This window comes from Coregonus clupeaformis, chromosome 39 (genome assembly GCF_020615455.1).
Source record: "Coregonus clupeaformis isolate EN_2021a chromosome 39, ASM2061545v1, whole genome shotgun sequence".
In the NCBI taxonomy this organism is placed as follows: domain Eukaryota; kingdom Metazoa; phylum Chordata; class Actinopteri; order Salmoniformes; family Salmonidae; genus Coregonus; species Coregonus clupeaformis.
The window spans coordinates 3,908,396-3,936,357 of NC_059230.1; the positions used below are offsets into that span (position 1 = coordinate 3,908,396).

The 27,962-nt window shown below is 47.1% G+C and overlaps 1 protein-coding gene across 1 annotated transcript in view; it reads right to left on the reverse strand.

Annotated features, from left to right (window-relative positions):
- Positions 1 to 19,034: 19,034 nt before the first annotated feature.
- The window catches only part of ndrg2 (NDRG family member 2), a 43,518-nt gene continuing 34,590 nt past the window's right edge, over positions 19,035 to 27,962 (reverse strand). The window contains exons 12-16 of the mRNA XM_045211860.1: positions 27,826 to 27,877; positions 27,661 to 27,708; positions 27,035 to 27,070; positions 22,738 to 22,789; positions 19,035 to 22,480 (exon numbers count right to left, since the gene is read on the reverse strand). Coding sequence (XP_045067795.1) covers positions 22,317 to 22,480; positions 22,738 to 22,789; positions 27,035 to 27,070; positions 27,661 to 27,708; positions 27,826 to 27,877 — 352 coding nt within the window. The 3' untranslated portion in view covers positions 19,035 to 22,316. The remainder of the gene's footprint in view (positions 22,481 to 22,737; positions 22,790 to 27,034; positions 27,071 to 27,660; positions 27,709 to 27,825; positions 27,878 to 27,962) is intronic.

Below are 27,962 nucleotides of genomic sequence, written 5' to 3' on the forward strand. Positions count from 1 at the left end.
GCCAACAAAGGGTATATAACAAAGTATTGAGAAACTTTTGTTATTGACCAAATACTTATTTTCCACCATAATTTGCAAATAAATTCATAAAAAATCCTACAATGGGTAGTGAATACTCGGACAGAGTGGTAAGATCCAATCGCAGAATAGCGATGCTTTATTTGAGTACAGACAAGGGAATAGCTAATCGTGGTCGGGCGGGCTGTGGTCAAAACCGGGCCAGGCAGAGACAGGCAGAGGTACCACAGGAGCGGGCTTAGTCGTAGTCGGGGGCACAGGCACAGGATCAGAGGACGGTAATCACTGGGGTAGACAAGCAGAGGATTAAGCAATTCGGGGAGTCAAACAACAAGGCACAGGTCGGATACACGGGTAATCAAAAACAACAAACTCTCTCTCTCTCTCGGAACAAAACGCTTAGCAAGTCACAATGGAACAATACCTCGCACCGACTGAACTTCTGAGCACACCTTATAGCCTACCCTAATTACGGACAGGTGTGCTCAGAACTCAGGTGAACCAGATCGAGTCTGATGACTCCCCCTCTCTGTAGATCGGGAAGTGTCAGACTCTGTCTAGACCCAGCCAACCCCCGATCCCTTACAGTATCCCCTCCCCAGGGCCGGCTCCTGACGGCCTTCTACCTCTACCGGGTGGTCTTCCTCTGGGTCGGGGTCCGGGATGATCTGGGTGTTCAGCGTGGAAAGTGGCCTTGAGAGCGGGGTCTAGTATGTCCTTAGCAGGGACCCAGGACCGTTCCTCCGGTCCATATCCCTCCCAGTCCACGAGATATTCGATGCCCCCTCGTCTCCGTCTTGACTCCAGTATCTCGTGGACTGTATAGGTGGTGTCCTGTTCATCCTCCAAAGGTGGTGTAGTAGGTTGTTGAGCGATTGGTGGATACATCGGGCTATAATGGACAGGTTTCAACAGGGAGACGTGGAACGTAGGGTTTATCCTGTAGTGTCGAGGGAGTAACAGACGGTAGGTGACAGGGTTAATACGTCTCTGTACCTTGAAGGGACCAATGTACCTGGGTTGGAGCTTCTTGCAGCTCCGTCGGAACCGCAGGTCTCGGGTAGACAGCCACACTCGCTGCCCGGGTTGATAAGTGGGAGTAGGTCTCCGGCGTCGGTCGGCATAGGTCTTTTGCTGTTGTGAGGCTTGACTGAGATGTTGATGGGCCGTCTCCCAGACCTGCGCACTCCGACGGAACCACTCGTCCACCGCCGGTACCATCCCGGGTGCGGTATCCCACGGGAACAGGGGTGGTTGATACCCTAGAACACAAAGAAAGGGCGTTAGACGTAGGGAGGTGTGAATGAGTGAGTTCTGAGCATACTCTACCCAAGGAAGGAATCGGCTCCACTCTTGCGGCTGCCGCGAACATTGTTGACGTAGATACTTCCCAATTTCCTGGTTAAGCCGTTCTCTCTGCCCATTGGCCTGGGGATGATATCCGGAGGTGAGGCTCACCGAGATGCCCAAGCGTTCGCAGAAGGCCTTCCAAACCCGGGATACGAACTGGGGTCCCCGGTCGGAAACAATATCCTCCGGAACACCAAACTGCCTGAACACCTGGTTAAACATAGTCTCCGCCATCTGAGTGGCGTTAGGTAAACGGGTCATGGGTACTAACCGACACATCTTGGAGAATCGATCGATGACCACGAGAATTACAGTATGGCCCTCTGATTCTGGTAGGTCGGTAACAAAGTCCATAGCAATGTGCGACCAGGGTCGTTGAGGAGTTGGCAATGGCATCAGCTTACCCTCCGGTAGTGCTCGAGGCGCCTTGGACTGAGCACATACTGGGCAGGATAATACGTAGTCTCTGACGTCATCTGTGAGGGAATCCCACCAGTATTTTCGACTGATGAGTCGTGTAGTTCGAGTGATTCCGCGATGACCAGATCCTAGCGACGTGTGGCACCATTCCATCAGTTGAGGTCGAAGCGGAGCTGGTACAAACACCTTCGACACCGGGGTTTCTGGAGGGGCTGGTTTCGCTTGTAGGCTCTCCTGAATCGTGTCATCGATAGCCCACCTCACAGGACCAGCACGGCAACTCATGGGGAGGATAGGTTCTGGTTCAACCGGTCTGTCAGCGCGCTCGAACCGTCGGGAAAGCGCGTCCGCCTTACAATTCTTGGACCCGGGAATATAAGAGACAGTGAATTGGAAACGGTTGAAGAATAAAGACCACCTTGCTTGTCGGGAGTTCAGTCGTTTAGCACTGTGAAGATACTCCAGATTGCGGTGGTCCGTGAGCACTTGGAACGGATGAGCTGCTCCATCCAGCCAATGTCTCCACTCCTCCAGTGCTAACTTCACCGCCAGTAATTCACGATTTCCCACGTCGTAGTTCTGCTCGGCCGAATTCAGCTTCTTAGAAAAAAAAGCACAGGGTCGTGATTTGGGAGGCTCACCTTGGCACTGGGATAGCACGGCTCCAACTCCAACCTCCGAGGCGTCCACCTCCACGATGAACGGCAAGGTAGGATCCGGCTGACATAAAATGGGAGCGGTGGTAAATCGTTGTTTCAATGTCTCAAAAGCCCGCACTGCCCCCTCCGTCCATTTCAGACCACGACCCTTGTGGCTGGTCATCGCCGACAGGGGAGCTGCGGTTGTGCTGAAATTACGTACGAACCGTCTATAGTAATTGGCAAACCCTAAGAATCTCTGGAGCTCTTTCACCGTCTGGGGTTGAGGCCAGTCTCGTACAGCTTGCACCTTGGATTCATCCAGTTTTACCCCGTCGGGAGTGAGTATGGCCCCAAGGAAGGAAATCGTCGTGACATGGAATTCACTCTTTTCGGCCTTCACGAACAGAGAGTGTTGTCGGAGTCGGTCCAGAACCTGTCGTACATGGGACACATGTTCACTCAGAGAGTTCGAGTAGATTAGGATGTCATCAATGTACACTATGACAAAGCGATCAATCAAGTCCCTGAAAATGTCATTCATGAACGTCTGGAACACAGAGGGCGCGTTAGTAAGTCCATAATGTCCTCGATGAGTGATGAAGGCGGTCTTCCATTCATCCCATTCTCTAATGCGCACCAGATTGTACGCACTCCTGAGGTCCAGTTTACTGTAGATGGAGGCCTGCCCCACCTGCTCGAGGGCTGCTGGAATCAAAGGAAGGGGGTAACGATTTTTAATGGTGATATCGTTCAAACCTCGATAGTCTATACAAGGACGCAGTCCGCCATCCTTTTCTTAACAAAGAAAAAACTGGATGCGGCGGAGACGTAGATGGGCGAATGGCCCCTTGCTGAAGTGCCTCATCAATATACTTGCTCATTGATTCTCGTTCCGGCTGTGACAAAGGGTAGATTCGTCCGCGAGGAGGTGTAGCCCCGGATAGCAGATAAATTGCACAATCCCAGGCCCGATGCGGTGGTAACACGGTAGCCCTCACCTCGGAGAACACCTGCGCGTAATCCTGGTACTCTGTAGGAACAACAGTAGACACCGCACCCTTCGCATCCTCCACAGTAGACGTTTTGCAAGGTAAAATGAGGCACTCTGCCCTACATACCTCACTCCAAGCCGTGATATCGGCAGATTTCCAGGAGATGACCGGATCATGGGTAACGAGCCAGGGGTGGCCGAGGACTAGCGGCTCCCGTGGAGCGGAGATGACGAACAGAATGATGTTCTCATGGTGCAGGGAGCCCACTTGTAACTTGATCTCCTCGGTACGGTGCGTAATGAACCCAGTGCCCATGGGCTCACCATCTAGCGCGTTGACTCGCAGGGGAGGTTGAATTGGGATAAGTTGAACTCCCAACTCCTCATTAAGACCCATATCCAGAAAGCTGGCAGCCGCTCCGGAATCAATAAGTCCTTCCAACCTGCGCACTTTCTCTCCGACAGATAAGGTAACTGGCACATACATTTGTTTGGATGTAATGTTCAAAACTGGAGTCTCACTCACCGGTTTGGCAGTTCCGAGGCGATATCCTGGGGTACGGTTTGGTCGTACCGGACATTGACGAACGAAATGACCCGACTGACCACAATACAGGCATAGTCCGTCTTGCCGACGTTGTTGTCTCACCGACCCTTGTAGAGGTGACCGTCCCAGTTGCATAGGTTCCTCCTCAGATTCTCTCCTCCGCTCTGTCGATTGCTTAGGACTAGTGATCGAGGGCTCCCGGACTGTGGATACCTTGTGTTGCACTATAAGATTATCAATAGAGATGGCTATTTTGATAAACTCATGTAGCGCAGTGATATCTCCTCGACAAGCCAACTCAGTCTGTACTTCCTTGCGCAGCCCTCTTCGGAAAACGGTGAGCGAAGCCGTCTCGCTCCATCCGCTACCGGCTGCTATAGTACGGAACTCTAAAGCGTAGTCGGCTACGGTGCGACGGCCCTGCTGAAGTTCGCATAGTTGGTCTCCCACACTACGCCCAGATACTGGGTGGTCGAACACCTCTTGGAACAGTCTCTTGAACTGAACTTCCGCATTCAACTCGGGGACCTCAGCTGCCCACAGCGCAGTAGCCCAATCCAGTGCTCTTCCCGTTAGCAGAGAAATCATGAAATCCACCCTGCTACGGTCATCGGGAAACATATACAGGGACGTCTGAAGTAGAAACCCCTGACATTTGCCAGGTTCCCCATCGTACCTAGTCGGTAGAGAAATCGGAGGTGTAGGACGAGGACTGACCGTGCTCGGGGTGATGCCTTCAGCCGCACCAGAGTTGAGTAGCTGCAGGAGTTCATCCATCCGTTTCTCCTGTATCTCCCATCGCCTCTGTAATTCCGCTGGATCCATGGTAATGGCGAGGTATTCTGTAATGAATACTCGGACAGAGTGGTAAGATCCAATCGCAGAATAGCGATGCTTTATTTGAGTACAGACAAGGGAATAGCTAATCGTGGTCGGGCGGGCTGTGGTCAAAACCGGGCCAGGCAGAGGTACCACGGGAGCGGGCTTAGTCGTAGTCGGGGGCACAGGCACAGGATCAGAGGACGGTAATCACTGGGGTAGACAAGCAGAGGATTAAGCAATTCGGGGAGTCAAACAACAAGGCACAGGTCGGATACACGGGTAATCAAAAACAACAAACTCTCTCTCTCTCTCGGAACAAAACGCTTAGCAAGTCACAATGGAACAATACCTCGCACCGACTGAACTTCTGAGCACACCTTATATCCTACCCTAATTACGGACAGGTGTGCTCAGAACTCAGGTGAACCAGATCTAGTCTGATGACTCCCCCTCTCTGTAGATCGGGGAAGTGTCAGACTCTGTCTAGACCCAGCCAACCCCCGATCCCTTACACAATGTGATTTTCTGGATTTTTTTTTTCTCATTTTGTCTGTCATAGTTGACGTGTACCTATGATGAAAATTACAGGCCTCTCTCATCTTTTTAAGTGGGAGAACTTGCACAATTGGTGGCTGACTAAATACTTTTTTCCCCCACTGTATATGCATAGGCCCCGATTCTGATAAGGGCATACAGTAGGTGTCTAAAAGGACTTTCAGTACAGCTGGTGAACACACAATGCTACTAGTGCGATGAGGTGGTGTTGAAGGAGTCAGGCGCAGGAGGGTAAATCACAGAATTACAGGCTTTAATCCGCAAAATACAGGTTTACGCAGAAATGCGTCAAACACACTCCAGGGCACAAAAGAGGTGCACTGGAAAATACAAGGCACACAGGAAATATTCCCGTCGATACAAAATACACGAGCTCCACAATAAACAATCACCCACACAGACAATGAAGCAGAGGGAACACTTATACAATGACTAATGAGGGAATAAGGACCAGGTGTGTGTGATTGAAGACAAGACAAATTGAGTGATGATAAATGGATCGGCAGTAGCTAGTAAGCCGGTGACGCCGAAACCTGCCCGAACAAGGAGGGGAGGCAGCCTCGGCGGAATGCGTTACAGTACCCCCCCCCTCCCGCACCTCAGACTCCTGGAGCGGACCAACTACCACCGGCCTGAGGAGAGACACATGAAATGTTGGGTTAATACGGTAATCAGGGGGAAGTAATAACCTGTAAGTGACCTCGTTGATTATCCTCAGGACTTTGAACGGCCCCACAAACCGCGGGCTCAGCTTCCGGCAGGGCAGGCAGAGGGGCAGATTCCGGGTCGAGAGCCAGACCCGATCCCCCGGTTCAAAGAAGGGGGCCTCACTGCGATGGCTGTCAGCGTTGGCCTTCTGACGACGCACGGCGCGTTGAAGGTGAACGTGGGCAGCATCCCACTTCTCCTCCGCGCGCCGAAACCAGTCATCCACCGCAGGAGCCTCGGTCTGGCTCTGGGGCCATGGTGCCAGAACCGGTTGGTAACCTAGAACACACTGGAAAGACGTTAGGTTAGTGGAGGAGTGGCGGAGAGAGTTCTGGGCATATTCTGCCCATGGCAATAACACAGACCACTCCCCCGGCTGGTCCTGGCAGTAGGACCGCAGGAACCTACCCACGTCCTGATTTACCCGTTCCCCCTCTCATTACTCTCGGGGTGGAACCCAGAGGTCAGGCTGACCGAGACCCCCAGACGTTCCATGAACGCCTTCCAGACCTTGGACGTGAACTGGGGACCTCGGTCAGACACTATATCCTCTGGTACCCCGTAGTGCCGGAAGACGTGTGTAAACAGGGCCTCCGCAGTTTGCAGAGCTGTGGGGAGACCGGGCAGAGGGAGGCGGCAGGCTTTAGAAAAGCGGTCCACAACGACCAGGATGGTGGCGTTACCTTGGGAGAGGGGAAGATCAGTTAGAAAATCCACACTTAGGTGAGACCATGGTCGTTGTGGAACTGGTAAAGGTTGTAACTTACCAGCCAGCTGGGAGGTGCCTAGGTGCCTTACTCTGGGCGCACACCGAGCAGGAGGAGACATACACCCTCACGTCCTTAGCCAAGGTAGGCCACCATTATTTTCTGGTCAGGCAGCGCACTGTACGGCCGATACCTGGGTGACCAGAGGAGGGTGACGTGTGTGCCCAGTAGATCAGACGATCACGGATAAGAGCAAGCACGTACTGTAGCCCATCTGGACTCTGAGGTGAAGAGGGATCCGTGCGTAATGCCTGCTCTATATCCGCGTCCATACTACCGGCGCCACAATGCAGGAGGCCGGCAGTATGGGGGAGTTGTCGCTGGGCCTCTCCTCTGTGTCATACAGCCTCTCCTCTGTGTCATACATATATATATAAAACAAATGAAAATTAAAAACATACTCTAAAATTATTATTCTTTTTTACAAATTTTAAAGAAATTAAATTATTTAAAAAAAAATATATATATATATATATATATATATATATATATATATATATATCACTGCTCAAAAAAATAAAGGGAACACTGAAACAACACAATGTAACTCCAAGTCAATCACACTTCTGTGAAATCAAACTGTCCACTTAGGAAGCAACACTGATTGACAATACATTTCACATGCTGTTGTGCAAATGGAATAGACAACAGGTGGAAGTTATAGGCAATTAGCAAGACACCCCCAATAAAGGAGTGGTTCTGCAGGTGGTGACCACAGACCACTTCTCAGTTCATATGATTCCTGCCTGATGTTTTGGTCATTTTTGAATGCTGGCGGTGCTTTCACTATAGTGGTAGCATGAGACGGAGTCTACAACCCACACAAGTGGCTCAGGTAGTGCAGCTCATCCAGGATGGCACATCAATGCGAGCTGTGGCAAGAGGGTTTGCTGTGTCTGTCAGCATAGTGTCCAGAGCATGGAGGCGCTACCAGGAGACAGGCCAGTACATCAGGAGACGTGGAGGAGGCCGTAGGAGGCAACAACCCAGCAGCAGGACCGCTACCTCCGCCTTTGTGCAAGGAGGAGCAGGAGGAGCACTGCCAGAGCCCTGCAAAATGACCTCCAGCAGGCCACAAATGTGCATGTGTCTGCTCAAACGGTCAGAAACAGACTCCATGAGGGTGGTATGAGGGCCCGACGTCCACAGGTGGGGGTTGTGCTTACAGCCCAACACCGTGCAGGACGTTTGGCATTTGCCAGAGAACACCAAGATTGGCAAATTCGCTACTGGCGCCCTTTGCTCTTCACAGATGAAAGCAGGTTCACACTGAGCACATGTGACAGACGTGACAGAGTCTGGAGACGCCATGGAGAACGTTCTGCTGCCTGCAACATCCTCCAGCATGACCGGTTTGGCGGTGGGTCAGTCATGGTGTGGGGTGGCATTTCTTTGGGGGGCCGCACAGCCCTCCATGTGCTCGCCAGAGGTAGCCTGACTGCCATTAGGTACCGAGATGAGATCCTCAGACCCCTTGTGAGACCATATGCTGGTGCGGTTGGCCCTGGGTACCTCCTAATGCAAGACAATGCTAGACATCATGTGGCTGGAGTGTGTCAGCAGTTCCTGCAAGAGGAAGGCATTGATGCTATGGACTGGCCCGCCCGTTCCCCAGACCTGAATCCAATTGAGCACATCTGGGACATCATGTCTCGCTCCATCCACCAACGCCATGTTGCACCACAGACTGTCCAGGAGTTGGCGGATGCTTTAGTCCAGGTCTGGGAGGAGATCCCTCAGGAGACCATCTGCCACCTCATCAGGAGCATGCCCAGGCGTTGTAGGGAGGTCATACAGGCACGTGGAGGCCATACACACTACTGAGCCTCATTTTGACTTGTTTTAAGGACATTACATCTAAGTTGGATCAGCCTGTAGTGTGGTTTTCCACTTTCATTTTGAGTGTGACTCCAAATCCAGACCTCCATGGGTTGATACATTTGATTTCCATTGATCATTTTTGTGTGATTTTGTTGTCAGCACATTCAACTATGTAAAGAAAAAAGTATTTAATAAGATTATTTCATTCATTCAGATCTAGGATGTGTTATTTTAGTGTTCCCTTTAATTTTTTGAGCAGTGTATATCTATAGAAAAAAAAATTGTCAAGTGGTTGTCCCACTGGCTATCATAAGGTTAATGCACCAAGTAAGTCGCTCTGGATAAGAGCGTCTGCTAAATGATGTAAATGTAAATGTAAATGTACTCCAGGTTACAGTGGTCCGTCCAGACGAGGAAAGGGTGTTTTGTCCTCTCGAGCCAATGCCTCCACACGGTCAAGGCTCGGACAACAGCCAACAGCTCCCGATCACCAACACCATAGTTCTGCTCCGCCGGGCTGAGCTTCTTCGAGAAGAACGCACAGGGGCTGAGCTTGGGTGGCGTACCCGAGCATTGAGACAGGACAGCTCCTATCCCAACCTCGGACGAATCCACCTCCACTACGAACGGTAGTGATGAATCGGGGTGGGCCAGTACTGGGGCTGAGGTGAACAGACCCCGCAGTTTGCTGAAGGCCAGGTCAGCCTCAGCAGACCAGCGGAGCCGGGACGGCCCACCCTTCAACAGGGAGGTAATGGGAGCTGCGAACTTGCCAAAGCCCCAGATAAACCTCAGATAGTAGTTGGCAAAGCCAAGGAAGCGCTGGACCTCCTTAACCGTGGTTGGAGTCGGCCAATTACGCACGGCTGAATTGCGATCTCCCTCCATCTCCACACCTGAGGTTGAAATGCGGTATCCAAGGAAGGAGACGGACTGCTGGAAAAACATACACTTCTCTGCCTTAGCATAAAGGTAATTTTCCAACAGTCGGGCCAGCACCTTGCGAACCTGGGACACATGCTCAGTGCTCGTAGCGGAATACACCAGGATGTCATCGATGTAGACCACTACACTGCGACCAAGTATGTCCCGAAACCCCTCGTTCACAAAGGACTGGAAAACTGAGGGAGCATTCATCAAACCATAGGGCATCACCAGGTATTCATAATGCCCTGTGGTTGTGCTGAATGCTGTCTTCCACTCATCTCCCTCTCGGATACGCACCAGGTTGTACGCACTCCTGAGATCTAATTTGGTGAAGAAGCGCGCCCCATGCATTGATTCAATCACTGAAGGAATGAGGGGGAGAGGATAACTAAATCTTATCGTCTCCCTGTTCAGTGGTTGATAATCAATGCACGGGCGCAGACCTCCGTCCTTCTTCTTCATAAAGAAGAAACTCGAGGAGGCGGGTGAAGTGGAGGGACGTATATACCCCTGGCGCAGGGACTCTGTGACATGTTTCCATAGCCACCGTTTCAGCCTGTGACAGGGGGTATATATGACTCCTGGGAGGTACAGCGTCTACCCGGAGGTTTATTGCGCAATCCCCCGCCCGATGAGGTGGTAATTTAGTCACCTGCATTTTTGAGAACGCTTGCGCTAGATCGAGGTATTCAGGGGAATGCGCACGGTGGAGGTACTGTTTGGACTTTCCACCATGGTTGCACCAACAGAAACACCTAGACACCTACCCTGACACTCTCGACCATCCTGTGAGAACCCTCTGCGGCCATGAGAAGGTGGGGTTGTGGAGTGCTAGCCAAGGGATACCTAATACCACAGGGAAAGCAGGAGACTCAATAATGGAAAAAGTAACCTGCTCACAATGAGTCTCTTGGGTAATCATGGTGACTGGTGCAGTAACTTCCTTAACCAACCCGGACCCTAATGGTCGACTATCAAGTGCTCTGATGGGGCGTGGAATGGATAGGGGAATCAATGGAATGACTATTCGATGTGCGAATGCCCTGTCCATAAAGTTCCCAGCTGTGCCTGAATCGACTAGCGCCTTACACTGGGGAACTACCATGTGCTCAGGAAAGGAGATGGGTATTTTACAGTGCGCAGCAGAGGGCTCTGAACGAGTGTTGGTGTTCGATACCTGGGGTGATGCGAGAGAGCCCTGCCTGCCGCCTCCAAACCCAGAAGAGCGTTGACGAAAACGTGTGGTGAAATGTCCCTTCGCGCCACCAGTGTGGCACTGGCGCTGTCGCCCTCCGCTCTCTCGGGCTAGCGGTTCCACCCATCTCCATCGGTTCAGGTGTTGGACGACCTGAAGAACCCGATCCATCGCTTCACCCAAGCTGGCTAGCATAGTTGAATGCTCCTGGACCCGTTCCACGACTCCAGGAATATTTTGTCTCTCCCGCTGACTCCATAGAGGTGGGTGATTCTGTGATGATGTGGTGTTGAAGGAGTCAGGCACAGGAGTGTAAATCACAGAATAACAGGCTTTAATCCGCAAAATACAGTTTTATGCAGAAATGCGTCAAACACACTCCAGGGCACAAAACAGGCGCACTGGAAAATACAAGGCACACAGGAAATACTCCCATCGATACAAAATACACAAGCTTCACTAACCTCCACAATAAACAATCACCCACACAGACAAGGAAGCAGAGGGAACACTTATACAATGACTAATGAGGGAATAAGGACCAGGTGTGTGTGATTGAAGACAAGACAAATGGAGTGATGATAAATGGATCGGCAGTAGCTAGTAAGCCGGTGACGCCGAACGCCGAAACCTGCCCAAACAAGGAGGGGAGGCAGCCTCGGCGGAAGTCGTGAGAACAGGACACAGCTTCTATACACAATCATTCAGATAGGTTCATTCTTTCCCATACAGTAGACTTCAGTTTCTCTCAGACAAACCTCAACCGTCATCACCTCTGGATGTTCTACTACCATCAGACTCCACTCACCTCTTACATTTAGAAAGTAACCCTGCCCCCAATAAAGTAGTTATCAGCAAAGAGAAGCGTGAGTGTTATTCTGTTTTTATTATTTTCTTAATCATCTTAGATCCCTTGAAGCTATCCTCAGACAAACCTCAACCGTCATCATCTATGGATGTTCTACTACCATCAGACCTGAACTAATTCAGCTGAGTATGTTTTAACAGGAGTTCATCATTGGTGTTGTTGCGGGAAGATTTCATAGGGTGTATAGTATGTTCATGTGAGACTTTTACTATTTGCAGTCGAGTCAGTTTTAGGGATCTAAATGGACAGTATTTATATATGCATATTCATATCCTGTGTGTGTGTGTACATGCATGTGTATGTGTGTGCGTGAGTGGGTGGGTGCGTGTGTGTGTGTGCCAATGTCCTAAAGTTTTTGTGCCAGGCCACAATCTCTACCCAGTTTCCTTTACATCATTACATAATTTAAATCTAGATCCATCCCTTGACTTTAGAACAATGACAGGGTAATTAAAGAATACCATCAGGTTAATTACAAGGAAGCAAGAAATACAATAATACTATGTACCCTACCCTTTGGTGGTGCTGCCCCTCTATGGTGTTATGGGGTACTACAATATTGCTGTCCCTCTATGGGTGTTATGGAGTACTACAGTAATTGGTGGTGCTGCTCCTCGATGGTGTTATGGAGTAGTACAGTTTTTGGTGTTAATGCCCCTCTGTGGTGTTATGGGGTACTACAGTATTGCAGTCCATCTATGGCGCTATGGGGTACTACAGTATTTGGTGTTAGCACAATTGGCCCAGCGTCGTCCAGCGTAGGGGAGGGAATGGCCGGCAGGGATGTAGCTCAGTTGGTAGAGCATGGCGTTTGCAACGCCAGGGTTGTGGGTTAAATTCCCACGGGGGGTATGAACAAATATTTTTAAAATAACATAATGTAGGCACTCACTAACTGTAAGTCGCTCTGGATAAGAGCGTCTGCTAAATGACTAAAATGTAAATGTAAATGTTGAATTGGGGTAAGTGGCTTAGTGGCAGTATGTCTAGCCCCTTTACTGGAGGTGTGTCCCTGCTTGTTGGGGCTGTGTTGGTTGCAGCTGGTGGAGCTAACATCATCAAGATGTCTATTAAGAACGAAGGCCAAGAGAAAATTAATAAAGGTGCATTAGAATTCCAAGATACTATTCAACAAATGGTTTAATATCTGAAACAAATCAAAATATATATTAAAGCATTAGAGGAAATGTCCTCCACTGCATCTAGTGGGCGTCGAGAAGAAGAATTGAACGTTGTTTTAGTTGCCCTCTACTGTATTCTTGACATGTTCGTGGCCATCTTCAAGATCCGTAAGGATGATGCTCTTGAAAGAGAGTTTGTTTACAAGATAAGAACATCAGCTGAGATGTGTCAGAAGAGTATAAATTACTTTAAAGAAATGACAGGAGATAGAGTCTACTCAGCTTTCCATACAGTGTAGAGAATGTGTCCCTGAGAACAGTGTAAATAATTTCTCAAACTAATGTAATAAAACAAATAATAATAATGTATCAGACATTGCTTTCATGTCTAGTCTTTTGTGTGAAATGTACATGATGTTTTTAGTGACTTTCTACAGGGTTACAGGGTTTGGTCTGGCTAAAAACGGTGTTTGTTGTATCAGATTACTGTAGTTTGGATTATTTTAAATCATCTAAGTGCAGAGAGATTTTTTGGAAGAAACAAATCAAAGTGTTTTATTGTTCTTTTGTTTTTGGTGTCAGGAAACATTCAGCCAAACCCAGGCCCACTGGCTATGGATGAACTTCTCACTCCAAATGATTTTAAAAACTAGATCAGGGTTGGTACTGAAGCATATTAATGTGAGGAGTCTTATAGTGAATATAGACATGATAAAAGTCTGGGTTAACTCTGTTGACCCAGATGTCTTAGTTCTGTCTGAGACCTGGCTTAAGAAATCTGTTCTAATCAGTCTATAGGCTTGGATGGTTATAATGTTTATCGATGTGACCGACGAAGTAAGGGGGAGGTATAGCCATCTATATTAAAGACGGATATGTGGTTACTGAACTAAAGTCTTTATCTAAACCAAAACAGTTTGAGTTTTTAGCATTGAAACTGCAGTTATCGAAAGCTCTGAACTTAGATTTAATAGGATGTTATAGACCTCCATCTGCAAAAGTAGAATACCTGGATTCTCTGGCTGAACTGATGCGTGGTTGGTGGGAAAATGAAATGGTCCTCATGGGCGATTTAAACTGGGACTGGTTATCTCGAAACTCCCAGGCCATAAGAGGACTGTGCATTACACTGAATTTTACTCAAATTATAAACGCAGTCACAAGACTCAATCCAAAAGACATCTCTAAGTCAACACTTATTGATGTTATTCTAACAAACATTCTGCATAAATACTCGACCGTTGGTATTTTTCCTAATGATTTAAGTGATCATTGTGCAGTTGCTTGCATTAGAGACACCAAAACCCCCAAAGTGCCCTCTCAGTTCATAGTCAAACAAAATTTTACGCAGTTCTGTGAGCAGGCATTCCTGCATGAACTTTATGCATGCAACTGGAATAGGATTGCGCTTATTCCAGACATCGAAGAGGAATTCTCCTATTTTCATTCCATGTTATCTACTATCTGTGATAAACACGCCCCTCTCAAAAAGTACCGGGTAAGAGGTAAAGACAATCCCTGGTTTACAGGGGAATTATCTGATTTGATCCATAAATGAAATACACAATGGGCCAAAGTCAGAAAGGGTAATTCCCAGGCTGAATGGCAGTTATTCAGGGCACTGAGAAATAAGTGCACCTTGTAAATACGGAAATGCAAATCTAGCTTCTATTACGAATCTACCAAGGCAAACCTTAATAACCCGATAAAATCATGGAAAACCATTAAATCCATGAATGCTAACACGAACCAATGGATGTGACTGACAAGAATAAACTGCTTGACATATTTAATGAGCATTTTGCTAAAGCTGGGCATTTATTTGATAATGAACTCCTTCCTAACATCTCGAATGAGGCTGTGAATGAAACTGTCACATGCCAGCCTATGGTTCATCTATTTAAATTTTACAGAGATTGAGCTTTCAGAAGTTGTAAAGGAACTAAAATCTATTGATATTAATGTTATGATTTAACTGGATAGAACCCAAATGCAGACAAGTACACCAAGCCAGAGAAGTTTTAACAGGTTTATTATAATGTTCAATAGTCCAGGTTTCCAATAAATGGGGAAGAGCAAGTCCAGGTTACAGGGAGGGTACAGATCCAGGTCAGGGCAGGTGTGGTACCGTAATGTCCTAGTGTCCGTGGTGAGTCCAAAGGAGAGGCCCGATAGTGGAGAGCAGGATGGTGGTGGCAGGAGTGAAGCGGAGGCAGGAGTCAGGTTCCAAATATATGGTTGTCTTGACTATGATCTGACGATGAGTGGAAAGTTTGACCGGGTCTTAAAGGCTGAGGTGATTATGGTGAATGAGCTGCAGCTGGAACCCTGACTCCCGCACACCAGACTTCACTCCTGCAATCAAGGACAGACAGAGGGGAGGGGGAGAGCAGAGAGAGAGCTACCTAGCAGCAGTAGGCCTAACAATTAAGGAAGCGGCTAGCCAGGATGAATTAAACCCTTATTTTCAAAAACTTGGTGCAGATATCATTGCTGCCCCTCTCACTCATATATTAAATCTTTCATTGGTGAGTAATACCATTCCAAAAGTCTGGAAAGCAGCCTATGTCAAGTTTTATCTCAATTCCAGTCAGGTTTTAGAGCCAAGCATAGTACAATTACTGCAGTAAGTAAGGTTGTAGGTGATATTCTAGATGCACAGGACAAGAAAAATCACTGTGTTTCACTTTTTATTGACTTATCGAAGGCCTTCGACACGGTTGACCATGCCCTGCTGTTGTAAAGACTTAAAAAGGGTGGTTTAAGTGTTGATGCATTGGACTGGTTCCAAAACTACCTTTCTGACAGAACACAGTGTTTAGCACAGGAGGGTATGAAATCTGAGTTTCGAAGGCTTACAAAAGGAGTTCCCCAGGGCTCAATGTTAGGTCCGATCCTTTTTACACTGTATATAAATGATATAGTGAAGACTGTTGACTCTTCAAATCTCCATCTGTATGCTAATGACACAATTATTTATTCTAGGGCATCTAATATTGACAAGGCTTTTCAGGACTTACAGTTGGCTTTTGATGTTATTCAAAGGCAGCTTTTCGAATTGAAACTTCTGCTTAATGCAAGGAAAACAACATTTATGGTTTTCTCTTCCCTGAAAGTAAACAGATGGAGTCACTTGCAGATTTTAACTATAAAAGGCCAGCAAATTGATAGGGTCACCTCCTATAAGTACCTTGGGATTTGGTTAGATGAAAAGCTGAATTTTAAACAGCACATTGATAACTTAACCAAGAAACTGAAATTGGGTTTCTGTTTTAGGAACGAATCTTGCTTTTCAATGTTAGTCAGAAAGCATCTTGTTCAAAGCACTTTTTTATCAGTGCTGGATTATGGTGATATTGTCCATATGCAGGCCTCAGCAAATACCTTAAAAACTCTGGACACAGTGTATCATGGTGCTCTAAGATTTATTACAAATGCTTCATCACTCACCCATCACTGTGATTTGTGTGCTATGGTGAATTGGATCTCTCTTTCCACCAGGAGGCGAAAGCACTGGTACACATTTGTGTACAAAGCATTGATAGGATAACTCCCTTTGTATCTCTGTTCCTTACTGACCAGAGTAGTCACTCAATACAGTCTTTGTTCACAGTCGCTGCTGTCCTTGTCTGTTCCTAAGGCTGGAACTGAGATGGGAAAACGTATTTTATTAACTCCCCCACCTGCCCTGAATGACGGGTCGCCAATGGTCTACAGTAAGAACAGGATATAATTACACCTCAGAAAGGGTTGATGAAATAGCCCAATGAGGCTTTCAAAATAAGATACAATGTTTGTCTGCTAGGTCTCCCCTTTACCTTTCCCTCTTATTTATTATACTATTGGTGACACTGTTTAAAATCACTGGGATTTCTTGAGTGCATTGTCAAGTGTCTGGAAATGAAATTATATAACAATATTGAAGACTAAACACATCCTGGAGGACCCAAATGGGCAGATCAGTTTTGCCCTGAATAAACTTCTACAAATTCCCCTCTCATCCGCAGAGGGGAGGAGGGAGCAACCTGTCGTAAATGAAAGGAGAGGATAGAGGACATCCCTCTCCAAATTTCACAGAGGAATGTGCATTGTCTACACAGGGTTTTCCCGCCAAAACTCTAACACATTAAAAAGTGAATACTGGAACAATATTTATTTTATAAGAATGTGGGGAATGGTCAGAGGAGGTCTTTGGAAAACTAATGTCATATTGCTGCCTATTTTTTATGTCATTAAAAATGGTATGAAGGAAATACTGTAACTTGGAAAGTATGCCCACTACAAGTATGAGGTTTTCATCCGATGCATTGAGCATATAATGTTAATTGTTTGTTAAGATAGGAATGTTTTTGATAATACTTTGCACAGTAAGTAGCCACGCCCTGAGTGAAGTCAGAGAGCTTGTCAGCATGATGGAACACCCATTTTGACTAGAGTGCATAAAGGCTTGGGAGAGAAATCAACCTTCAGACCAGAAAAGCGTGGAGCGGTAGCTACAACTTTGAACCTCAACATGAGGTGAAGAAAATAAACTCACCTACCAGACCAGAACATCGCCAGGTTGCAGCTCCACGTGTAAAGTGGTTTGAACCCTGAATACCAACACGAGGTGGAGAAGAGTCTATTCTGTAGTTCTGTTCAAGACTACATGACAAGTCATTTGAGCCACGGACAACTAAGAAGGACATTGTGACCTCTTGTGGACAATCAGAGCCTTACAAGTGGGCCGCGGAAAGGCCCAGCCACACACTTCCTAAGAAGGACTTCACACGTAAATACATTCATGATTTCTTACTCCAAACGGGCGGTGGTTCGTGTGCAAAGTAAATTATTACTGTGAGAATAGTTTCTAAATGTACCAAAGTGTTGTGCCTCTGTCTCTCTCTCTCTCTCTCTCTACTCCTCCCTCTTTTTAAAGAAGCAGCCATGTTGTTGTCAGTCCGCTAAGGACCTTTTCTCATGTATTAAGTGTGTATGTTTATCCTGTGTTATTATTTAGTTAGCTAGTAAATAAATAATTAAACAAATTTGTGTAGTAATGAATCATAAGTAAGGCTGGGGTTAGGAGGATACAACGTTCAGATTGATGATATGAAGGGCTTCCCGAGTGGTACAGCGGTCTAAGGCACTGCCTCGCAATGCTAGCTGTATCACTACAGACCCTGGTTCGATTCCAGGCTGTGTCGCAGCTGGCCACGACCAGGAGACCCATGAGGAGGCGCAAAATGATCATATGATATGAGGTAATGATTAATAAGTTGACTGTTATTGATGTAATAGATATATTTACCTTCTAGAGTTTAATTTGGGAGATAGTAACTATTTAAACAACCTCTTCCGTGGTGCCCCAAATCCTAATGAGTTAATTGTTACATGATTCATTTAATCGGGTAACAATTAAGCATAGTTAGTTAATTAGAGATAACAGTGCTCAGAATAATAAAGGTCACGTCAAGACACACAATAAAGACATTTTAAAACATTTATATTGATAACTGAATGTGTCTATTTTAGCTGCAGAATTATGTTATTGGTTCTTATCTCCTATATGAGCTGTTCCCAGACTTCCCACAGAGCAATCTTGATGGGTATCCTCTTACTTCCTTTCCAAGGTTCTCCAGTTGTCAAACATGGTTCATTTCAGTCTATTCCATATCACTCTTTGATCAATAACTTGAATGATCAGATGATATCATCCAGTGAAATGGCTAATGCTGCCCTCAGGCTCTTCTGTGGGACTCACTATAATATGGGTGTCAATGTTGACATGGTATTATAACAGGGATGTAATGTGAATGGTGGATTTAGGTGATTGTCCTGACCAGTTATAGTAACCAGGAGTTGTGTTCATTAGGCACCAAATGGAAGAAAACAAACTGAAACAGGGAATGGACTTCATGGACAATAGGAAACGGCCATTTTCGTTTTCTGTTGCAAAACAAAAACGTTTCAAAATATTTTCCATCGAGTACCCGAATGAACATGACCTTGGTTTCACACAAACAGAGAAATGTATTTGGGAGTACTAAGTAATAAACAGGTTATACAGAGAGAGGAGTTGGGTTTCTCTTGCTATGCCAGGAAGTACTATTGTTCTCTGTAGGGGAAATGCAGCGTGTGGTGTGTTGTGTCGGTTAGCAACGAGATGAACCACGGCAACAGAACAAGTATATGGATAAGTAAAGCAGAAGAGGCCTGATTGGTCGTCGTCGTTCTCAAACATAAACACTCACTCCAATGTCATTTTGAATACCACAAATGTTCACTAATAAAGAAAAAACAGTCAAGATTTATTCTTATCTTTTATTACTACTCATTAATTTTTTTAGGTTGTTCATTTTATTACACAGACAAATTAGCCACACAAGTAAATTTGATTGTATTCTGTTATTCTTTCATTTTTCATGTTAATTATTTATATTATTCTCCCATTTGTTTAGTGCTGTTGCTAAAAAAGTTACACAAGAACTAACACACTGTTTTCTAACTTTTGAGCACACTGAGGCGGTAAACTAACACTTCACATAATAAAACTTAATTGTCAACAATGAAAGAGGAAAATAAAAGAGTATGATTGAAGGAAAAATGAGAGTCAAAACAAAAAAGAAGAAATTGACCAGCGTACATTCACACAACCCTAGCCCACTCAACTCAAACAGTAAGCCCCCCTTTTCCCTTTTTTGGTCAACTATTAGGCTCCACCCATTTCCCCATTTTTGGCAGAGGCTCCCATTCCAGATTGGTTGATTCTCAATGCAAGACTAGGAGGAGCCTAATTCATCATCAACATAACGTTCCTATTATTATCTAGGAACATCATCTCCACCACCATCATCAAAATACCCTTCTCAACCGACCTATCCTCAGTATCTTCATTAACAATCATCCAACCAGGCTACTTTAAAAAGTGAGGAAGGGGGAGGAACTCTAAAGAGAATAGGAAAGAAACGAGCAAACCGGTGATTGTAAAAATGTAATACTTTTTAAATGCGATATACGCCAGATTAATGATTCCACGCAACTACAGAAACCAAACACACACATACATTCACACACTCGAAAACATACACACAGCTCTCCAAGTGTATTCTGTAATTGGGTCATATAACAGTATGTTCAGTCCATTGATTAGGATCAGGGCAGTGTTGAGCTTCACATGGATGTACTTCTATCGCAAGTCTTTTAGTCAACAACCTTTTACTATATGTATATCACATTGACAATTTAAAATTCAGTTTTCACTGAAAGTGTATTACAATCCTATAAAAGTGTTATTAGCTTTGACTTTGAGTATATGACAAGCCTACAACACTTCTACCTGCTCTAACTGTTATTCACACAGAGAAGAGTTCCTATAGTATGACTTGATGAGTGTGGATAGTCACCCTCTAGGTTTAGGGTTAGGGTGTATTGTTTAGGGTTAGGGTGTTGGCAGTGTAGGGGCTGGTTCATTGTCGATTTATAAGAAGGTCCAATGGGATGGATTCTATCCTTTCCTCATCTCGCCTCTTAAATTGTGCTTAGAAAGTATGAGAGCTTCCAAATACACACTTGCACGGCACATAAACACAGTCACAAACGCGCACAAACACCCAGGCACACACAAACATACACAAAGAGTCACACAATAATGCCTTATTCACACTCCCTACTCTATAAGGATACCTCTATACTCTAGTCCAGTACTGTCCACTCCACATATCTCCTGACTTCAGAGAGACATGCTATTGGTTCTCTCAGCGGTCAGTCAAACAGACAGACATGGTATTGGTTCTCTCAGCTGTCAGTCAAACAGGCAGACATGCTATTGGTTCTCTCAGCTGTCAGTCAAAGACAGACATGGTATTGGTGCTCTCAGCTGTCAGTCATGATCAGTGCATCACTATAGGGCTATGCAATGCCTAAATCTAGCTATCATAAAACATGTACAGTATGCTTGTTCAAGAAGGTATTAGCTATCTTATCTCTTTGATGAAGACTAAAGTATGTTAGTAGTGAGGTATATGTAGGCTGGAGTAGGGTGAAGTTGCCCCATAGATGCTGATCTTGGGTCAGTTGAGCATTTTCTTCACTAATGGTTAAGGGTAGGATTGGTGGAGGGGAAGCTTATCCTAGACCTGTAGCTAGAGGGGAACTTCACTCCAGAGCATGCAGGTACATGTATGTACGTCGTCATAAAGCCTATAGGACAAACACAGTGACCCCTGCTGGTCGAGACTGGGACTGCCAGCAGCATTGGAAGCACTTGTTACTGATTTACTAGTGTAGGAGTTAACTCACTAACAATGTCACTCTTCTTCATCCATCCTCATCATCATTATCTGCTAATCTTCGTCCATAAGTTCATCACAAACACACATGCACACACACACCAACAAACCCATATTTGTATAAAAAAGAAAAGGAAACATTCTGTCTATAATCACATTGGCTGAAATCAGATCAGGCATGCAGATGCTCCACACAGTCAAACAACCACACACACCCTACCTGCCCACCCCAATCCCCTCATGGGAACAACAATTACAGTCACTTGAACAGGGCTAATGGAAGACATGATCTACCCGGCAACAGCGAGGAGGAAGTAGATTTCCATTGGCTGTTGCTATGGTTAAGGATCACATGACCAATGAGAAGCCTCACCCCTTCACTGAGGCAGGTAACAAAAAGCAACAATACAAACAAATCTTAATAAATTGATTAAAGGAGTTGACAGATACATTTTCATTATAACTATTTCTGCTATTGTCTTTTTTTCTTCCATTTCATAATATTTCAAACTTTAAAATTAAAGAGAAACATTGTTATAACTTTACTATTACATCAGTCATTGTAATTATTAATAGCATTAATATCATAGTCATATTTCTCATTATCCTAATTATTACTATTGGTTAACACTACGGTGAGGTCACTACAGACCCCTCCCACTCCATAGGTTAAAGGGTTCTATTGGCTGACATACTTTCCGATAGAGGGAGGGAGAGAGGACTGGCCGACGCCCCTAAAATGCTCTTTCCTTGCCACCCTTTTTGTCTATATTCCCTCATTCCTAAATTCTACCTTTCTTCCGTTCCCTATTTTCATTTATCCATTCCCTCTATCCTTCGCTGTCTGGGTGAAGATCTCTCTCTGTCTCTCTCTCTCTCTCTGAAGAGATGAATAGATGAGGTTGAGATTCATTGTGAGAGGACAGTGTTTTAGAATGAGATGAATTGTGGGAGGACAATGTTTTAGAATGAGATGAATTGTGGGAGGACAGTGTTTTAGTAACTCTGTCTTTCATTTTCCCTCTGTCCCTCTACTTTTTTTTTACATCTACTTTCCCATATCTTTCTCTCTCTCTCTCTCTTTCTCTCTCTCTTTCTTTCTCTGTTAGCTGGTCTGGGGGAATGACAGGGTTAAGAGATGCGGGAGAGGTTTAGTGACAAATGCTATCATCCCACTCTCACCCACCACCCATACATCTAGCTCTCCATCCATCCATCTCTCTCTCCATCTCTCTCTCTCTCCATCTCTCTCTCTCTCTCTCTCTGTCTCTCTGTCTCTCTGTCTCTCTCTCTCTTCAGCAGGACACCTCCATGGTATGGGAGGGGCTGGGGGGCATCTGCCCGCCCTGAGAGCTCTGAGACAGGGTGCGAGAACGCTCACGCTCCCCCTCCATGGAGTAGGAGGAAGACAGTGAGGCGGTGCGCGAACGAGACAGACGGGTCATAATGGACGATGCCACTGTGGGAGAGAGAGGGAGAGGGAGGGGGAAAAATAGAGAGAGAGAGAGACGAAACAGAGAGAGAGAAAGAGAGAGGGAGGGGAAAGACAGAGAGATGGAGAGAGAGTGGGAGAGGGGGAGATGGAGAGAGAGAGGGAGAGTGGGACATAGAGAGGGGAGAGAGAGGGAGGATTATTAGATTGATAAAGAGAGACAGTAGCACAACAGGTCACAGTAGGTCCTCATTGCCACAGAATAGAAACTGAGGCAAACTTACTGTAGCCCATCCCCTGGATGAAGTACTTGAACGCCTCGGTCAGTTTGCTGGGCTGTAAGCAGACAATAAGAAGATACATTATATTGAACTTAATATACAGTGAGGGAAAAAAGTATTTGATCCCCTGCTGATTTTGTACGTTTGCCCACTCACAAAGAAATGATCAGTCTATAATTTTAATGATAGGTTTATTTGAACAGTGAGAGACAGAATAACAACAATAAAATCCAGAAAAACGCATGTCAAAAATGTTATAAATTGATTTGCATTTTAATGAGGGAAATAAGTATTTGACCCCCTCTCAATCAGGATTTTTTTCTGGCTCCCAGGTGTCTTTTATACAGGTAACGAGCTGAGATTAGGAGCACACTCTTAAAGGGAGTGCTCCTAATCTCAGCTTGTTACCTGTATAAAAGACACCTGTCCACAGAAGCAATCAATCAATCAGATTCCAAACTCTCCACCATGGCCAAGACCAAAGAGCTCTCCAAGGATGTCAGGGACAAGATTGTAGACCTACACAAGGCTGGAATGGGCTACAAGACCATCGCCAAGCAGCTTGGTGAGAAGGTGACAACAGTTGGTGTGATTATTCGCAAATGGAAGAAACACAAAATAACTGTCAATCTCCCTCGGCCTGGGGCTCCATGCAAGATCTCACCTCGTGGAGTTGCAATGATCATGAGAACGGTGAGGAATCAGCCCAGAACTATACGGGAGGATCTTGTCAATGATCTCAAAGCAGCTGGGACCATAGTCACCAAGAAAACAATTGGTAACACACTACGCCGTGAAGGACTGAAATCCTGCAGCGCCCGCAAGGTCCCCCTGCTCAAGAAAGCACATATACAGGCCCGTCTGAAGTTTGCCAATTGTCACGATCGTCAGGGAGAGAAGTAGACCAATGCGCAGCGTGATGAATGAACATGTTACTTTATTATATTAAAGCACGAACAAAAACAATAAACGACTCGTGAAGTCCACGGTGACAATGACCGAACACGGAACAAGAACCCACAAACACAAAAGGAAAACAGACAGTATAAATATGGCTCCCAATCAGAGACAACCAGCCAACAGCTGACACTCGTTGCCTCTGATTGGGAGTCACTCAGGCCAACATAGAAATACACAACATAGAACCCCCAACATAGAAATAGAACACATAGAATGAACACACCCTGGCTCAACATATAGAGTCCCAGAGCCAGGGTGTGACAGTACCCTCTAAAGGCGCGGACTGCGACCGCGCCTCAATAAGAGCAAAACAGGGGAGGGCTGGGTGGGCATACCTCCTCGGCGGCGGTTCTGGCTCCGGCCTTGCCCACCACCCTCCAATAATCCCCCCATAGCGCCCCTGGTCCGGTCTGGCCCCGCTGGCAGGAGCTGACCTGAACGTAGCAGGAACGGCTAGCTTCAGCTCCGTTGTGGAGCAGTTGAGCGGTACCTGATTTGGCACCGATGACCCAGGCACGGGTTGTGCCGGACTGACGACGCGCACCCCTGGCTTGGTGCGTGAGGCCGGAACGGACCGGACCGGGCTGACGATGCGCACCCCTGGCTTGGTGCGTGGAGCAGCAACGGGCCGGACCGGGCTGACGATACGCACCCCTGGCTTGGTGCGTGGAGCCGGAACGGGCCTCACCGGACTGACGACTCGCACCCCTGGCTTGGTGCGTGGAGCAGCAACGGGCCGGACCGGGCTGACGATGCGCACCCCTGGCTTGGTGCGTGGAGCCGGAACGGGCTTTACAGGGCTGACGACTCGCACCCCTGGCTTGGTGCGAGTAGCAGGAACGGGCTGGACCAGGCTGACGACTCGCACCCCTGGCTTGGTGTGAGTAGCAGGAACGGGCTGGACCGGGCTGACGATGCGCACCCTAGGCTTGGTGCGTGGAGCAGGGACAGGCCGGACTGGGCTGGCGACACACACCGTAGGCTTGGTGCGTGGAGCAGGGACAGGCCGGACTGGGCTGGCGACGCACACCGTAGGCTTGGTGCGTGGAGCAGGGACGGGCTGGACCAGGCTGACGACTCGCACCCCTGGCTTGGTGCGAGTAGCAGGAACGTTCTGGACCAGGCTGACGACTCGCACCCCTGGCTTGGTGCGAGTGGCAGGAACAGGCCGGGCCGGGCTGGCGACGCACCCCGTAGGCTTGGTGCGTGGAGCAGGGACAGGCCGGGCTGGGCTGGCGACGCACACCGTAGGCTTGGTGCGTGGAGCAGGGACAGGCCGGACTGGGCTGGCGACGCACACCGTAGGCTTGGTGCGTGGAGCAGGGACAGGCCGAACCGGGCTGTGGAGACGGATAGGAGACCTGGAGTGAAGAGCGGCCACAACCCGTCCCGGCTGAATGCCTACCCTCACACACTCTGTGTGAGGCATCCGCACAGGACGTACAGGGCTGTGTACCCGTACTGGCATAACAGCCCGTGACACTGGAGCAGGATATCCGGGACCGCGGAGAGGCATTGGAGACCACGAGCGTTGAGCCGGCACACTCCGTCCTGGCTGCATACCCCCCTTCGCACGACACGTGCGGGGTGCTCGCACAGGACGTACAGGACTATGCCGGACCACTCGTGGCACAGTACGCCGCTCCGCATACCAGCGGAACCTGCCCCGTCCCATGCTGCCATGCCTGAGTACGGGAAGTTGGTTCCGCTCTCCATCCAGGCTCCGCCAACCTGCCTTCTGGCCCCCCTAACCCGGTGGCCTCCTCTCCAAATCGCCCTGTGGCAGCCTCCTGCTGCCGAGCCGCCCATGCTGTGTGCCCCCCCCTAAAACATTTTTGGGGTTGCCTCTCGTCCGTCCGACGATGGCACTGCTGACGCCGCTGCTCCTCTCTCGCCAGGGCCTTAATCCTAGCCCAAGGTCCCTTGCCCCCGAGCATGTCCTCCCAGGACCACGATTTGCCCACCTGGGCCATCGCCAACCTCTCCATCTCCTTACCCGGCGCTTCCTCCCATGTCCAGTCTGCCTGCTCCTGGACACGCTGCTTGGTCCTTTTATGGTGGGTTCTTCTGTCACGATCGTCAGGGAGAGAAGTAGACCAATGCGCAGCGTGATGAATGAACATGTTACTTTATTATATTAAAGTGCACACACGAAACAACAAAACAATAAACGACTCGTGAAGTCCACGGTGACAATGACCGAACACGGAACAAGAACCCACAAACACAAAAGGTAAACAGACAGTATAAATATGGCTCCCAATCAGAGACAACCAGCCAACAGCTGACACTCGTTGCCTCTGATTGGGAGTCACTCAGGCCAACATAGAAATACACAACCTAGAACCCCCAACATAGAAATAGAACACATAGAATGAACACACCCTGGCTCAACATATAGAGTCCCAGAGCCAGGGTGTGACACCAATGAACATCTGAATGATTCAGAGGAGAACTGGGTGAAAGTGTTGTGGTCAGATGAGACCAAAATCGAGCTCTTTGGCATCAACTCAACTCGCCGTGTTTGGAGGAGGAGGAATGCTGCCTATGACCCAAAAACACCATCCCCACCATCAAACATGGAGGTGGAAACATTATGCTTTGGGGGTGTTTTTCTGCTAAGGGGACAGGACAACTTCACAGCATCAAAGGGACGATGGACGGGGCCATGTACCGTCAAATCTTGGGTGAGAACCTCCTTCCCTCAGCCAGGGCATTGAAAATGGGTCGTGGATGGGTATTCCAGCATGACAATGACCCAAAACACACGGCCAAGGCAACAAAGGAGTGGCTCAAGAAGAAGCACATTAAGGTCCTGGAGTGGCCTAGCCAGTCTCCAGACCTTAATCCCATAGAAAATCTGTGGAGGGAGCTGAAGGTTCGAGTTGTCAAACGTCAGCCTCAAAACCTTAATGACTTGGAGAAGATCTGCAAAGAGGAGTGGGACAAAATCCCTCCTGAGATTTGTGCAAACCTGGTGGCCAACTACAAGAAACGTCTGACCTCTGTGATTGCCAACAAGGGTTTTGCCACCAAGTACTAAGTCATGTTTGGCAGAGGGGTCAAATACTTATTTCCCTCATTAAAATGCAAATCAATTTATAAAATTTTTGACATGCGTTTTTCTGGATTATTTTTATTGTTATTCTGTCTCTCACTGTTCAAATAAACCTACCATTAAAATTATAGACTGATCATGTCTTTGTCAGTGGGCAAACGTACAAAATCAGCAGGGGATCAAATACTTTTTTCCCTCACTGTATATGTAATGTCTAGATATATATATATAGTGTTGTGTATCTGAATCATAACACAGTTAAGCTTGTGTGAAATGTTTTACCTGGGTGAGTTGGGGAAGACCACCAGCATCGGCCATCTGAGGAAGAAGAGGATGACAGAAGGGTTAGGATGTATTGCATTGACAAAGAGGTTTGATACCGATGCCAGAGCTACGTGGCAGCAACTAAAGCCCCGTTTATACCTGGTTCTAACAAACGTCCTTCGTCCTGATCATGTCCACATTCTAATGGTGCCCAAATGTTCAGACAGGTGTAGACGATTAAAGACACATTGGGATCTGAATGTGATCAGATCTTCCTGACCACCTCCGGAGGTAGTCAGGCACGCATTGTGTCTGGATATCTTACCAGTGTAGACGGATATGGACAGTGAAACTATTTAAATCATAATTATCCTGCCTTCTGAAATCATTGACAAGGGGCACCACTGACTTATGGCATCAATATGTGTCTTAAAATCAATATTACTTTGAAAGAATAGCTGTCAAAAAATTTGCATACAGGGAGAGACCAGGAAATCTGGACGCAATGCAGACAGTGGCCGGATAGTTCTGAAAACGTAGGCACAATAAGAATGTGGACAAGATCAGGACAAACGATGCATGTCAGCATCAGGTATAAACAAGGCTATTATGCCAGACCAAAGGGATGAGTAGAGCTTGAGTACCTTGAGGAACGAGGTTGTTGTTGGGTCCAGTTTACTGTTGCACTCCACCTGGTGGACAGGAACGGAATAACATGTGAATTAATCACGCCACTACATTCACATTCCCTGTGTTCGATGGCTACATGGTAGGCCTGCATTAAGGTCTGATGTATGTAGAAGACTTACAGCAGCCTCCTCATGAGGTGCCTGATCCCCAACCACCAGCATCACGGGACACCTGAGAGAGAGAGAGAGAGAGAGAGAGAGAGAGAGAGAGAGAGAGAGAGAGAGAGTGAGAGACATATTCCATACTGTTGTCACAG